Source organism: Zootoca vivipara, chromosome 9 (genome assembly GCF_965207765.1).
Source record: "Zootoca vivipara chromosome 9, rZooViv2.hap1.1, whole genome shotgun sequence".
Classification (NCBI taxonomy): domain Eukaryota; kingdom Metazoa; phylum Chordata; class Lepidosauria; order Squamata; family Lacertidae; genus Zootoca; species Zootoca vivipara.
This window is the reverse complement of record NC_142592.1, coordinates 16,401,869-16,416,153: the sequence shown is the minus strand read 5'-3', so window position 1 is coordinate 16,416,153 and position 14,285 is coordinate 16,401,869. Positions and strand designations below refer to the sequence as shown.

The following is a 14,285-nucleotide window of genomic DNA, read 5'->3' as shown; positions in this document are numbered from 1 at the left end:
GCTTTTAATGAAACAAATATAATGCAGTAATGGGAAAGAGTGCCTTCAACCTTCCAGGATTGAGTAAACAAAACAGGGAGCAATTTTTGTGTGTGTAAATTATATACAACATACCATCTTAAATGGCATTTCAACCAGAGATCCGGACTTATTGTTGTTCACAGATTGCGTCTTTCAACGCCTTTGAACCCCGCGGGTTTGTCAAAAGACAAGCTCTGGTGATTGCATTCATTAATGGTATGTTTTTGTCAAAATCCTGAATGCGAGTTGTCCACCAAGTATGGACGGAAAAAGCCTTACAGTGACCAAAAGGACTAGTTATGCATTAGCACATTAGCTCACTTGGATTCCATATACAACATTGGGGGTGAATAGTTTGCTATCAACTCAAAAATTGACTTAACCCTTACAATAAGGTCTTTGCTCCCTCTTTGTTCGTTTAATTTCAAATATGGGTCTTTTTATGTTCGTTACTAGAAAAGATGCATCCTAAATGTACTTTTGAAAAAAACTGCATAGTACAAACCTAAAATTTCTATAGAAAAGGAGACAAAAGTTTATTGATTAAACCCAATTATAGAGTTGGGTTCATAATAAAACTCCATATTGATCTGTGGGCATGATGCTAACATAATCAGTCACATTTAGAAATTTAGCCCCAGATCATATTGATCCATGTCAAGTCCAACTTTCAGCTGTATTTGCAGATGGAAGAATTATTTAATTCAAGCTGAAGGATCTGCGGCATCACATCCTGAAAAGATGCACAAACTAATTCATATCACTTGGCTCTGCATTGTCAAAGCAAGAGTCACATCCATGTGACAGATTTCACCAAGGTGGATATAGCAAATAAACAGTGTGACAGTACATTGATGATTTAAGGTACGAGATGATCATCTGCAGAAACAATAGTATATTTTTCTAGCGTTTACAAAGCAACACCATGAATGATTAAACACCCTTTAAGCTGCAATCCTGTGCACAGTTAAATCCCATTGAAGTCATAATATGAATGTACAGATAAGTGAAAGGTAGATTACACCCCAAAGGGATCACCACTAGTTCAAGGGCAAACAGAGTTCACTTTATATATAATTTACCAACAATAGATAATAAAAAAACCACAAAAACAAAATGGGAATTGGTCTTAAATTGCATGGTGTTTTATTTCCTGGAATCACGTGGCACTAATGAAACATGTTGAACAGCTCATTACTAAAACTCTCCTCATTTTCAAACAATACTAAGAAGGATTTTATTTTCATTTTTTCTTACAATTCTTACTATTGTTCATTGCATAAAATTAACAAACTATTATCTGATGGCTCAGAAAAGGATGCATTGTTTCTCATGCATAAGCGCTCAGGACAGACATTTCCAAAGCGTTCGTAGCCTTGGTCTTTCAATACCGCTCTTTTCATTATATAGTCTTCTTTCAAAAACAGAAAAATGAAAATTAGTTTAGGTATCTTTTTGGAAATGTATTTATGCAGCACATTGAAGGCATCAACTCCTTGTTCAAATGGTCTCCTGCATATGTAATGGAGTTACATCAACCTAAATTGATTCCACGTTGTTGTGGCAGCCTATAACTAATACGGTAAAATGAGGTTCAGCTGAATAAATATAGCAAGAATAATTATAATAGGAAGCATTTCCTAAGGAGAAGAAAAAGCACCCCATCCACAGTCAGGGGTCGCAATGGGCATTGTTCAACAAAAGCCATAACTTGCATGGTGTCTATATGTTTTTATGATAGATAGCAGGCTATTTGTTTTTAATAACCCACTTTTTATTTCCCTCAGTGGTCTTGGTGATGGAAATGGAGCAGAGGATCACCCACCAAAATAATCCCATCAGCTGCTGACACTCTTAACATTGAAAAACCAGTCAGGGTGAGAGGGGCTGCCTGCTTGACTCTCTCTACCACAGGCATAGGCAAACTCGGCCATCCAGATGTTTTGAGACTACAATTCCCATCATCCCTGACCACTGTTCCTGTTAGCTAGGGATGATGGGAGTTTTAGTCCCAAAACATCTGGCAGACCGAGTTTGCCATCCCTTGTGATAAACCATGAAGTAGCAGCATGGACTGAAATATGAGTAAGCATAGGAGAGAACTTTATGAGATATCAACCACTGACAGGGATCCTGGGGGTCAATAACTGCTAAGTGATACCATTGGTCCTTGCAATACCAGGCGTTTGGCTACTCCCGGGTGTGAATGACTCTTCCCATAATTTTGTCCCAGAAGACCACAGTCAGGATCAAAACCCTTTTATGCTAGCCCTGCAGAATCTTAACAATGTCACTATACAGAGTCCCTTTGGTCCTGATCTTTATGGCTCGCTACATAAGGGAATGGAAGCAGAAGGGGATATTTGTCACGGACTGCCAGGCGCCAGGGAATCCGATTCCTCCACGGTAGGCTGCCAGGAATAGACAGACAAGGAAGCTCTTACCGATGTATTTTATTCAACATTCACAGAGAGAGGCTTAGAAATGCAGCCGCTCGGAGTAATGGCATTGCTGCCCCCCTTCTCTCCTCAATTGCCAACAACAGCACCACCCACCTTACGGTGGCTGTTGAGGGCCATTTGCCTACGAGCCCTTACTTTTAATGCTTGCCGGGTTCTGGGAGAAGGGGGTCTGGAATGCTTTCTAGTGATAACGTGTCAACCAGCTGCTCTGCCTCTGCCTCCTTCTCTCCTATTATTTCCCAACTCTGCTCTTCATCTACCTCTGAGCCGTGACCTCCTCAAGCAACTGTTGTAAATCTATACTGTCTTCCTCTTCTCTGGAAGGTTCAGGAGGGGGAGACGCTCTCCACTATTCCTCTTCTGCCCAGTCCCTGACACGGACACAACAAGGGTCCCATCACAAACATATCTCCTGTCTTTTCCACTGGCTGTATCGTTAAGGATGTGGGTTAATGGGGAAAGAGGCCTATCTTCCAATCCCAAGGTGCATTGCTTTTGCATTTCAAATTTATTGTCACCATTACAATCCCCAAAAGAATGGAGGTCATCTCAGATGGACTCTAGGACAAGGGTGCTGTTGTGGATGGAATGGCAGCTCTTGGTTTCCTCTCTGGTTCTCTCCCTGGCAAAAGGGTTATTTGCAATCATAGAACCGCAGAGTTGGAGGGCGACCCAAGGGTCATCTAGTCCAACTTTTGTTTGAAAACCTCCAAGGAAGGACAGTCCATCAACTTCCGAGGGAGCCTGGTTCCACTGTTGAACAGCTCTTACTACCAGAAACCTCTTCCTGGTGTTGAATCAGAATTTCCTTCCTTGCAACTTGAATTCATTGGTTCGGGTCCTAGCCTCCAGAGCAGGAGAAAACAAACTCCACGTGACAGCCCTTTAGATGTCATTATCTCCTCTCAGTCGCCTCTTTACCAGGCTAAACATACTCCATTCCCTCAACCACTCCTCATAAGGCTTAGTTTCCAGACCCTCGATCAAAAGTTCCAGATCAAAAATATGCATTACAATATAGAACCACTGAAACAACAACAACCCCACAACCCTCACCACAACACTTTTTAAAAAAGGAAATACTGTTTCCATGGAAATCTGCATTTGAGCTCTAAAAGTATCAGCTGTACATTTTCAAAGGTAGCACAACAGTGGTATAATGAGCTGCAATCAGGCATTTCGTGACACAAGCTGTTGGGAAAAATAAAGTTCCAATATTGCTTAATGACAGTAACGAAGTTCTAAAAGTAAACAAAAAACAAAATAAACAAAATAAACTTACTCTGCAACAGATCTGCCTGCATGTTGCTTCCTTTTGGGTTCATCTTCTGGGCTTGACTTGCAGGAATGGGCTTATAGGACTGACCTGTTGCTCTATACATTGCCTGAACCCAGAGGATTCTATCTTGCTCGTCGTCACTGGCAAATATCACCGTGTCGCCTTCTTTGACTGCATTAAAGAACATCTGACCACCCTGGAGACCTGCAAAATCAATCAGTCATAGTCTCCGATTCCAATATGGCTTTCATTCCAATATGATCAAGGTTGGAACATAAAAAGGAACCAGGCCACAGAACGCCACAAATATTTGCTACTTAGGGGCTTTACAGAAAGCTTCTCTTGCCTGCCCCTCTTTCTGTGATCCTTGGCTAGTTATACTTTGCAATGGAAGAATTTTTGTGTTTGTTTTTTTGTTTAGCTATATGAGATCATTTGCAAGAACAGTTGCATAAATAACGAATAAGCATCACATAGCAAAATACCTGCATGAGGCGCTGTATAGTCCACAGTGTATCCTTCAAGCTGCATTAACTCCTGGGGCTCAGATTTCTTCTCTCTGTAGCTGCACATTGCAAATGTGTACTGGCTAACCTGAGTTTAAAAAGAAGTTGGATTGGATACATTTCACTACGTCGTATTATACTGCAACTTGCAGAAGACTGGTAAGATACAGCACCCAACTCCTTGGTGTGTTGCAGAAAAGCTACCCACTGCTTATCTAGTTACAAATCACTTTTCACATAGCTGAGAAGGAATAGACTATTCCAATTGTAGAGTTGGAAGGGACCCAAGGGTCTTTTAGTCCAACCCCCTGCAATGCAGAAACATCAACCAAAGCCTCCATGACAGGTGGTCATCCAACCTCTGCTTAAAAACTTCCAAGTAAGGAGAGTCCACCACCTCCCATGGGAGTCTGTTCCACTGTCAAACAGATCTTTGTGTCAGAAAGGTTTTCCCCCATGACGTTTAGTTGGAATCTCCTTTCTTGCAACTTGAATCCATTGGCTTGACTCCTAGCCCCTGGAGGAGGAGAAAACAAGCTTTCTCCATCCTCCATGCGACTGCCCTTGAAATATTTGAAGATGGCAATCAGGAAGATCGTCGAAGAATTGATGCTTTTGAATTATGGTGCTGGAGGAGACTCCTGAGAGTCCCATGGACTGCAAGAAGATCAAACCTATCCATTCTGAAGGAAATCAGCCCTGAGTGCTCACTGGAAGGACAGATCCTGAAGCTGAGGCTCCAATACTTTGGCCACCTCATGAGAAGAGAAGACTCCCTGGAAAAGACCCTGATTTTGGGAAAGATTGAGGGCACAAGGAGAAGGGGACGACAGAGGATGAGATGGTTGGACAGTGTCCTTGAAGCTACGAACATGAGTCTGACCAAACTGCGGGAGGCAGTGGAAGACATGAGTGCCTGGCATGCTATGGTCCATGGGGTCACGAAGAGTCGGACACGACTAAACAACATCAATCATGAAGATGTCCTATTACTTCCACACGGACAGCCTGAAATGGACTCAATGCATCAGAGCAAAGCTACGTTTAGTCTTTCAATGATTTAGGCACTGGGGATAATAGATAATGCTACTGATCTCTTTGCAATATTAAGACTGTAGTGATATCAAATCCTTAATTGATTTAATTTTATAAATAAAAATGATGGATTTTGAATGAGATGAAGTAATATTTAAAGAAATACTCATTTTTTAAAAATGACAAAAATTGGGGCACTCCGATTTGTGAGATGGTCACCTATGTTGTCCTTCTGTTTCTGTTAACATGTGCCGTATAACTGTTTCTTGTCTTTGGGGAGGTGGAGTTCTCATTTTATCTGGCTGGGGGGGCCTGAACTGAGAGACGATATTTATTTGCCAGGTATGGCAAGCAAGTGACTTATCACCATGAGCTATGAACTGGAGGGGGGTGGGCTGAGGCTGAGAGGAAAAGGGTGTTCCTCCGTGAAAAGCAAATAAAAATAAGTGTGGAAAGAGCTACAGCTACCACCACCTACTATAATAATAAACAGAACTTTGGAAAACGATCTTGTCACAGGAGTGTGCTGGTCAGTAATCACACAGCTCAAAATTGGAGTTAGCTCTTCATTAGCAAAAATGCGATCGCCACAGACTTGGCCGAGTGTCAGGTCTCATGACTACAGAAACTCATTCCTGGTGGTATTACTTTGTGAAAATAAGTTGCCAAGACTGAAAGTCCCCACCTCCTCACAGCAGTCTAAGTCCCCTCTTTGCCAGGGCTTTTCCTGGAGACAGTGCCTTCATGCATCCAACCTCTCCTTTGTCTTTTTCATCCGTCTTCTGGTTCTGGGAGAGGGGAACTTGTCTCAGCAGGAGGGGAAAACATCTATGACTCTTCATCAGCCTCACTCACCTGATTCAGCTTCTGCCTCTGATTCTTGACTTCTCTCAGCCACAGACTCTCCCAGCTCACTAAGCCCTGTTACCCCTTCAGCTTCCAACACTTCCTCATCCTGGTCTTCTCCCTCTGACCACTCATTCTTGTCCCACCACCACTTCCCAGGCCCTGAAACTTCTTCCCTGGGTGGTTCCTCTGCTGGTTCCTCCCACCATTCCTCTGCGTCCAACCAGTCCACAACAAATGTTGAGCAGCAGCTGAGATCACCATTCCATGTACCCCCCACCCATAAACCCTTTCTAGATTGTGCTGCTTTCCACTATATATGAAGCTGCCAAGCAGGAGAGGAGTCCTTTAGGTGGGCATACCAGGAGTTGAACCTGGAACCTTACTGTTACAAAGCATGTGCTCTATTACAGATATGCCAGAGCAAAACATGCCTCCTGAACTTACAGACTGACTTCGTGCATTTTCCCAGCAATCAGGACTAGGAAATTATGGGGCCTCCAGTCTTGTGTATTTGCTGAGAAAACCAGCAGTTGCATCATCTGCCAGGTAGAAGACATAAAATGGAAAGTGACTGCCCCTATCAGGCAAGAGGTTGCTGGGCTAATTCAACAGTCTGGTGCTACCTGATACATGTTGCTTTTCTTAGTTCCCTTAATGGTGTTATTCACTATGCAGCCCACAGTTCATCAGCCTCTTGATGAATGCTGCTGCACAGAGGTGAAATAAAAAATGTTCCGATTTTGTACAACCCCTGAAGTGTCAACAGTGCAAGAGATATGAAAGCAGAAACAAAATGCCCATCACTCTGCATTGTCTCCTAGAGTCCTTCTGCATCTGCCCTATTCATGCAGCAGAATGAAGTGGTGGAACAGACTTGTGCACTTCAGATCAGACTGCAGGTGGAGGAAAGCAGCATGAGCAGCTGAGTGTGTGAGGGGGCATGTGGAGATGCAAGGGCAGATCTTTCATAGGGACAAGATGGTCCTTTCTGGAGACTACCGCAGAATCAGAAAGCAGAAGGAACACAGTTCAAATCAAAACCGAAAGCTAGATCATTGGTGTGTCTGTGTGCTGTGTGCCTGTGTGTAGTTAATCAACTTCAGCCCCAAACTGCTGAAAGTATTTTGGAGGGAAGCATAGGTTGGCTGCCTAGCACCCTAAACAGGATCGTTCCTGTTAGGGGGCTGGGGAAATATTGGAGGGTTTTGTTCTAGAACCCACTTGTAGCAAATGGAATTTGTGTTGCGGGCAGAGGAACCGGCTTGTGAGGGCAATGCGACATCGATGTCCTGTGCGGTCTGTCAGGAGGATCTGGGGGCGGAACAGAATGCTGCAGCTGTGCGGCTTCAATGGTGGGCAACTCCTCCTGGTGCCACCCTCGGTGGGAGGCTGCTTCAACCACCTCGGCCCAGTATACACCTCCACCCCCAACCTTCAGCCCAGACACAGGTCCTGTTCAGTTTCTGTTAATTGGTTCTCATGGGAAACTTACAGATTCTTGCTTCATACAATTAACTCAAGGCAGTGTCAATTTACTCTTGGCAGAAAGCCACGGTCTGCCTGGCCTGGAAACTACTCTCTGATTGGTTAACGACCAGCACTGAACTCAGTTATCTAGGAATGCTAGCACAGTTGTTTCTTGTTGGGTGTTAGGAGTAGGAGTGCTGCGTATGGTTGGGGAGAGAGAGAGAGGGGGGGGATTTATTTTGCTTTGCTTTGTATGCAGAAACTCTGCTGGTTTTCTTTTCTTTTAATAAATCCTGTAAATAGTTATTCTGCGTCTAGCCGACTAGTCATTTTCACCTCAACTAGCTTCTGCGCTGTGCAGGAAAACTCTGCTACGTTTGGGCTAAAGCCACTAGAGCTATGCCTGACACTTCAAAATTCTAAGAGGTCCAGCTCTGAGGGCCTTCTGGTGGTTCCCTCCCTGCGAGAAGTGAGGTTACAGGGAACCAGGCAGAGGGCCTTCTCAGTAGTGGAGCCCACCCTGTGGAACGCCCTCCCATCAGATGCCAAAGAAATAAACAACAATCTGACTTTTAGAAGACATCTGAAGGCATCCCTGTTTAGGGAAGTGTTTAATGTTTGATGTTTTATCATGTTTTTAATATTCTGTGGGGAGCTGCCCAGAGTGGCTGTGGTTGGGGTATAAATAATTTATCATCATCATCTCATTTCCTTCCGTAGCAGGAAGAGGAGCCGGCCACTGGAGCCATGCTGTGCTTGGATCCACACTTTGCTTCTGCACTTTTTGAATGTTGCAGGGTTGGGCCCCTACCTCAAAAATATTTGGGGGTTGGTGCTCCTGCTTGACAATGTAAAGAGAGAGAAAAAGTCCTTGCAAATTATTGTAGTTGTGTTAGGCATTCACAAGAAGTATCACACGGCATGCTGGGAGGGGAGGGGGAGGATAATAATATATTGATTTTAGCAACTAGTAAGTGGAAAGAGACTCATGATCACATCTTGTTTGAGGCAAGGACCAGTATGAGATACTGATTTAGAATGTCCGCTGATTAATAACTTCCACCGGGATAGCTAAACTAAGCATGCATAAATGCTGCAGTCCTTAGGCATAATTCTATTGATCTGTGTCTGTCAGAAACTGCAGGGCAGCTCACATAACTGAGATAACCAAGCGAATATCCGAGGGAAAGGGAGACTTCAAGCGTCCCAACGGCCAAAATGACAGCAAACGAATTCAAACAACAGCTTTCTCGAACACCATGGATCTAAGTTTGAGCGGGTATGAAAAAAGAAACCACCCACACAATATTGAAATGCACCAGCCCCAACGGAAGTTGTGAAGCAATCACTAAGCCTATCAATGAAGGATCAATAATATCACAATGCTCATCCCTTGCCACTGCGTGCTTCACCTATACTGTCAATAGAGCTGCAAGTGGCCTGTATAAGCTTATATCAATGAACAGAGCCCTACAGTCTGCTGAAGTAATTGAACAGCAGTGTCTTTAGACAACCAAGCATTGCATCTTTGTGCCAAGTTTTTCTCATGTACTGAAAACAAAGCCACACTCATAATGGCTCAATATGGAGGTTACTGCCTGTAAATCCTCCGACACGTGCATACTGCTCTTTTTAAAAAATCCTTCCCCACACAAACCTGAGGCTGAGAGCGAGCGGAGAGAATGTTCTGCCTCATGTCTAAGAGGAGGGGCAAAAGCTACCCTTCCCTTCCTTTAACCCCAAAGTTATTGTGGGCACTGGGCAAAGGACTCTGAAAAAGCCCTGCTCCGCATCCTGAGAGCTCTGGGGAAGCCCTGTTGGACTCTGTAGGAGAAGGGAAATTGTGGTCCTCCAGATATTGTTGGAATCCCCATTTTCATCATCCCTGGCCATTCAGCTGTGCTGGGGCAGGTGGGGGTTAAGAGTTCGAGCACATCTCCTCATGCAAAATGCCAGCTAAGTAACCTGTACACTTCTCTGAGAAAGTATCTCCTCTTTACAGAGGGGAGGGGTTGTGAGTGGAAGCCGCTCCCGCGTAGGCAAGGGGGCGTTTCTGCCCCTTACCTTACTTGCCCTCGCTGCCGCGCCATGCCTCCGGTAGCCAGCCAATAGGGCTTGCTCAGGGGCGGGGTTTAGCTGCACTTATTGCAGCCGCGGCAGATCTCAGCCTCCATTTTGCACCAGGTTTTTCCCGCCCACCCTCCCTTTAGGTCAGGCTATGTTTTTGACATTGCTACGGACTTCGGTTGGTCGCCTTGGTTGCCCAAGGGGGCTGGTAGGAGTTTTTTTGTCCATTTGGCAAAACTGGCTCATGCCTCTTGGTTTTTTCGCCTACCTCGTAGCAAATCGTCACAACTTTATTGGCGGTTGGGCATTGGTATATCCATGATGTGTTGGAGGGGCCAAGGTTCGGGCCATCGCCTACCCCTCCATCTTTAGGGTATTCCGTTAAAGCAGGCATCCCCAAACTGTGGCCCTCCAGATGCTTTGGCCTACAACTCCCATGATCCCTAGCTAACAGGACCAGTGGGGTCGGGGAAGATGGGAAATGTAGTCCAAAACATCTGGAGGGCAGAAGTTTGGGGATGCCTGCGTTAAAGGAATCCGGCGGTCGTGGAACCCGTCCAATGCCCTGCTGGTGGCTAGGGCCATGGCACGACCCCCGCTGGCATCAGGGGGAGCTGTCAGTTGTATTTGCAACAACAGGCTCCACCTTCTGGTTGCTAACCTTTGATGACTCCATGCTGAGCAGGGGGAGTCATCTAGTCTGTCCAATCCAATGCCTAAGCCAATACCACTCACATGCTGTAACCAATAAAGTCGTGGCCTTTTCCACCCATCAACTATAATACATTGTGTCCTTGTGTCTTTATTTCCCCAAGCGGGTGGCGGGTTCTCGACTCACAACTATTGGCATTATAGCTGTTTTTGTGTGCAATGAGTCACTGAATGGATTACCTAAACTGGCTCACATGGCCAATAGTCTGAAAACTCCTGCAATGGCCCACAGAAGATGACCCTGGCTGGGCCTGTTGGAGACTTCATTGGGTTCTGCTCTCGGTGTACCATGTCCCTATAACTAATTGTGGAATTGTTCTCTTAGGGCTGATTTGGGAAGATGTGGTAGGCAGGCTCTAATAGGAATCCATGATCCAAACCACAAATGCATCAGGGTAGCAAATGTGGTGCCCTCCAGGTGTTTTGGACTACATCTCCCATCAGCCCTTGCCGGAACAGCCAATGGACAGGGATTATGGGATCTGTAGTCCCAGACGTCTGGAGGGCTTGATGTTGTTTACCGCTTACATATGTGATCACAGGGCCACTTGAAAAAGTGTTGTGAATGCCAAAGGCTTTGGCGAAACCAGGTTTTAAGAAATCAGAAGCAGTTCTATGGGCTAAATTTCACATTTCTCAGCTGCAAAACTAAAATCAAACACACATGCAGCTTCAACACTGGAGCTGTTAAATGCGCTGAAGCTTTATTGCTCCACCAATGTTCTTGGCAATACTACTATCCATATTAAACAGGAAACAAACATTACAAACCTGTACAAGAACGAAGTAGCGCTTTTTCCACCTTTTCCAAACCTTCTGCCCAAGTGCATACAAATACCTGCCAAGTAAAAAATAATAATTATAATTTAAAAGGTTACACTAAAATGACTCTCAATGGCATATTAACAACACCATTTGAGCTCCTTTTGACTTAAGCACTTGATTTTTTGTTTTACCCTCTATTCACCTGCCCTTAAAATTCCTGTATAATTTTCTGGGTGATACGCTTACAATTTTAGTTTCAACTCAAGTATGTCACAGATATTATGTTACTCATCTTTTCAACAATCTTGTAAAGCAAGTCAGTATTCTCTTCCACGGGGTTAAGATTTGCTGAACATTACCTTGTTGAGTTTATTGGTGAGGCAAATTTTAAACTGTGACTTCAATGTGGTCGGCCTTTGGGACGTTGGTTAAAATCCTAGTATGTGAAGCAGCCCTCTGGGTGCCAAACTACAGGCTGTTTGTCTGCATTGCCGACTCTAGTTTTTCTGCAATTCATCTGCTGTTTATTATAACAGTAGTTTTCTATTCTCCACCAAAATTTTATTCACGATGGTGCTTCTTCTAAACACTAGAAGAACACTCGGTGTATTTGTAGCATTTTGTATGTCAAGATGTAGTTAATTACACAAGGGAAAATAGCACTTTAATAAAAAAAAGTCTATGCTGATAAAATGCTTCAAAGACCAAATAATAACAATTCCCTGGGGAGTACAGCAACATCTGGAGGCCACAGGTTAGCTTTGCCCCACCCCAGTCTTAAGAACCTTCCTGTAAATATTAAACGCAAAGCAACCCTGCTTGTTTTTGAAGAAGATCCTGCATTGTCATTTGAAGAGAAGCTTGTGTTGCGTTAAGCTTGATGTAAGATGTACGCCAAGTCTTTCCATCTAAAGAGGCATGGAGAGAGGAGAATATGGTCCAGGTGGATCCACTACTTTCTTATACCCCTAAAAGGCTGTCACCTCTTCGCACTCAGATGCTTCGAAGAATAAATCACCTACAGAAATACAATTTGTGTGCAGTGATTCATTCCCTTCATTCGCGCTTGCACAGAAGAAAGCGTGTCTGTGTGTAGGCCAATATTCCAAACACACGCTCAGGCTGCAGTGTTTACAATGGTATAAGGACATGACCATTCCCGTATATGCAAAGCAGACCCAATGCAAATAGGATTACTACTGAACTACCTTAACGTCTCAGCTGGGTCAGAAAGTCTCATACACTTGCTACTCAAGATGAAAGGCAGGATTTTTCTGGCTTTCAAAAAAAGGAAGTGGCAAAGGAGCTATAGCCTGCCTGGAAGACCATTTGCTCTGAAAACCTGCCCTTTATTCCTTTTATTAGCATTATTGAGATGTTTGCGGTGAAAGGAAAAGCATGCTGAGCAGAAGGCAGAAGAGCTTTTTTCCTTATCACAACTCAAAACACGTTCCTGGGCATGTGCTAGGGAAGAGCTCTGGCAAAGGAGCAGGTGAAATCAGTGATGATCCACTGGGCAAGAGATATTGGTCACAATATTGAAATGGCTGCAACGGAGAAACTATGGAATGTAGATTTGAAATTCACAGCATGTTCTACATTGAAAGAAAAACATATGAAAATGATATATAGATGACATTTATCTCCTAGCAGACTTGCAAAAATGTATAAATCAAAATCAAATCTGTGTTGGAAATGTAAAGAAAAAGAAGGCACTTTCTACCACATGTGGTGGTCCTGTAAGAGAACCAACACTTTCTGGGAAATGATTTGCAATGAACTGAAGAAAATGTTTAAAATAACTTTTAGTAAAAAACCAGAAGCTTTTCTTTTAGGGGTAGTGAACACAGAAATTCCGACGGACCTTAGAAATATGTTTATGTATGCTACAAGCGCAGCCAGAATCGTATTTGCCCAGAGGAGGAAAGAGGATGCTGTCCCAACTAAGGAATATTCATTGTAAGCCATTAAAATTATTAGTAGGATTGGAACGGTGCTTGCAGTTAAAAGGTGGGCTATGGTTTTATCGGAGAATTAATAGAATTGGATTAACAGAGAAGGTGCAGGAGAAAAAGTTAACATAAGGACCCACAAAAGGGAAGTCCAAGGGAACTTATGGAAATTGTTTTATTTGTCAGCTTGATGACTGTTTGTAAATCTGAAAATTTAAATAAATTTATATATAAAAAAGAAAAAGGTGCCCAAACCGCCAGAGTTATCAGGTCTAACAGCTTATTTAAAAAACGGTACAAACTTATAGCAAAGGTCCGATGGCTCCCTCCTTGCCCCTGCTCACCGCATTCGATGGGAAGGACTCCACAGCAAGGAGATGGCTGGTTCACACTCAAGACGCACTCAACCTTTATAGGCTCAGGCAGGCTACATACATCACATGATTAACACAGGTGACTGGCATTGACCCTCACAGGTAGCTGATATACCAAACATTACCTCTCCCCTCTAGCTATACCTGGAGCCTTCGGCTACATCAAAGTGTATGAAACACACTTGATGTCAGGCGTGGATAATCTTCTCCTCCCTCAGTAGTGTCAAAGGCAAGAAGAACAAGACAAAGAATCCATGTCTCCATGCAAGGGAGACGTTGCCTACTCTGAGTCCCTCCTCTTCCGTCCCCAACAACATCCTGAGAGTCTACAGGAAGTCCCGGGAGCCACACTCCTCTGCGTTCTCTGCTCTTGAATGCTAAGTGATCAACGAGTTCTTGGAGAAGGAGGCTCTCCCAGACTCTCCAAGGAGGTCTCTGCTGGCTGCTCCTCCATTTCCAAAAAGGTTGAAAATGCCGGAACCTTTTCCTGCAGAGAAGGTATATATAGACTAAGGAACACACTACTGCATGCAGCATTATGCGCACCGCCTGTATTTTAAAGCAAACAGCACAAAATGTCTGCTCTTTACCCAGGTACATCTGTATACATGTAGAACGCCTTCCGTTCGTTGAATATGGAGATGTTGGGGGCAGCGTCGGAGCTTCATGCTCCACCACCAGGGGCGGAGAGCAGACGCGCTGCCCCCAGGGATGTGGCACGCATTTCGGGAGGCAGGACGCGCCGTGCGCAGGGGTAGGGCGCACGTTTTGGGGGTGGGGCAGGCAGCTGCAATGGC

At 44.2% G+C, this 14,285-nt stretch overlaps 1 protein-coding gene across 9 annotated transcripts in view; it reads right to left on the bottom strand.

The window, feature by feature from the left end:
- CADPS2 (calcium dependent secretion activator 2) overlaps positions 1-14,285 on the bottom strand; it is a 315,214-nt gene that overhangs the window by 118,140 nt on the left and 182,789 nt on the right. For all 9 annotated transcript variants that reach the window (XM_088652400.1, XM_035128678.3, XM_035128680.3 and 6 more), the window contains exons 9-11: positions 11,169-11,235; positions 4,248-4,356; positions 3,766-3,966 (exon numbers count right to left, since the gene is read on the bottom strand). In XM_088652400.1, the coding sequence (XP_088508526.1) occupies positions 3,766-3,966; positions 4,248-4,356; positions 11,169-11,235 (377 nt within the window). The remainder of the gene's footprint in view (positions 1-3,765; positions 3,967-4,247; positions 4,357-11,168; positions 11,236-14,285) is intronic.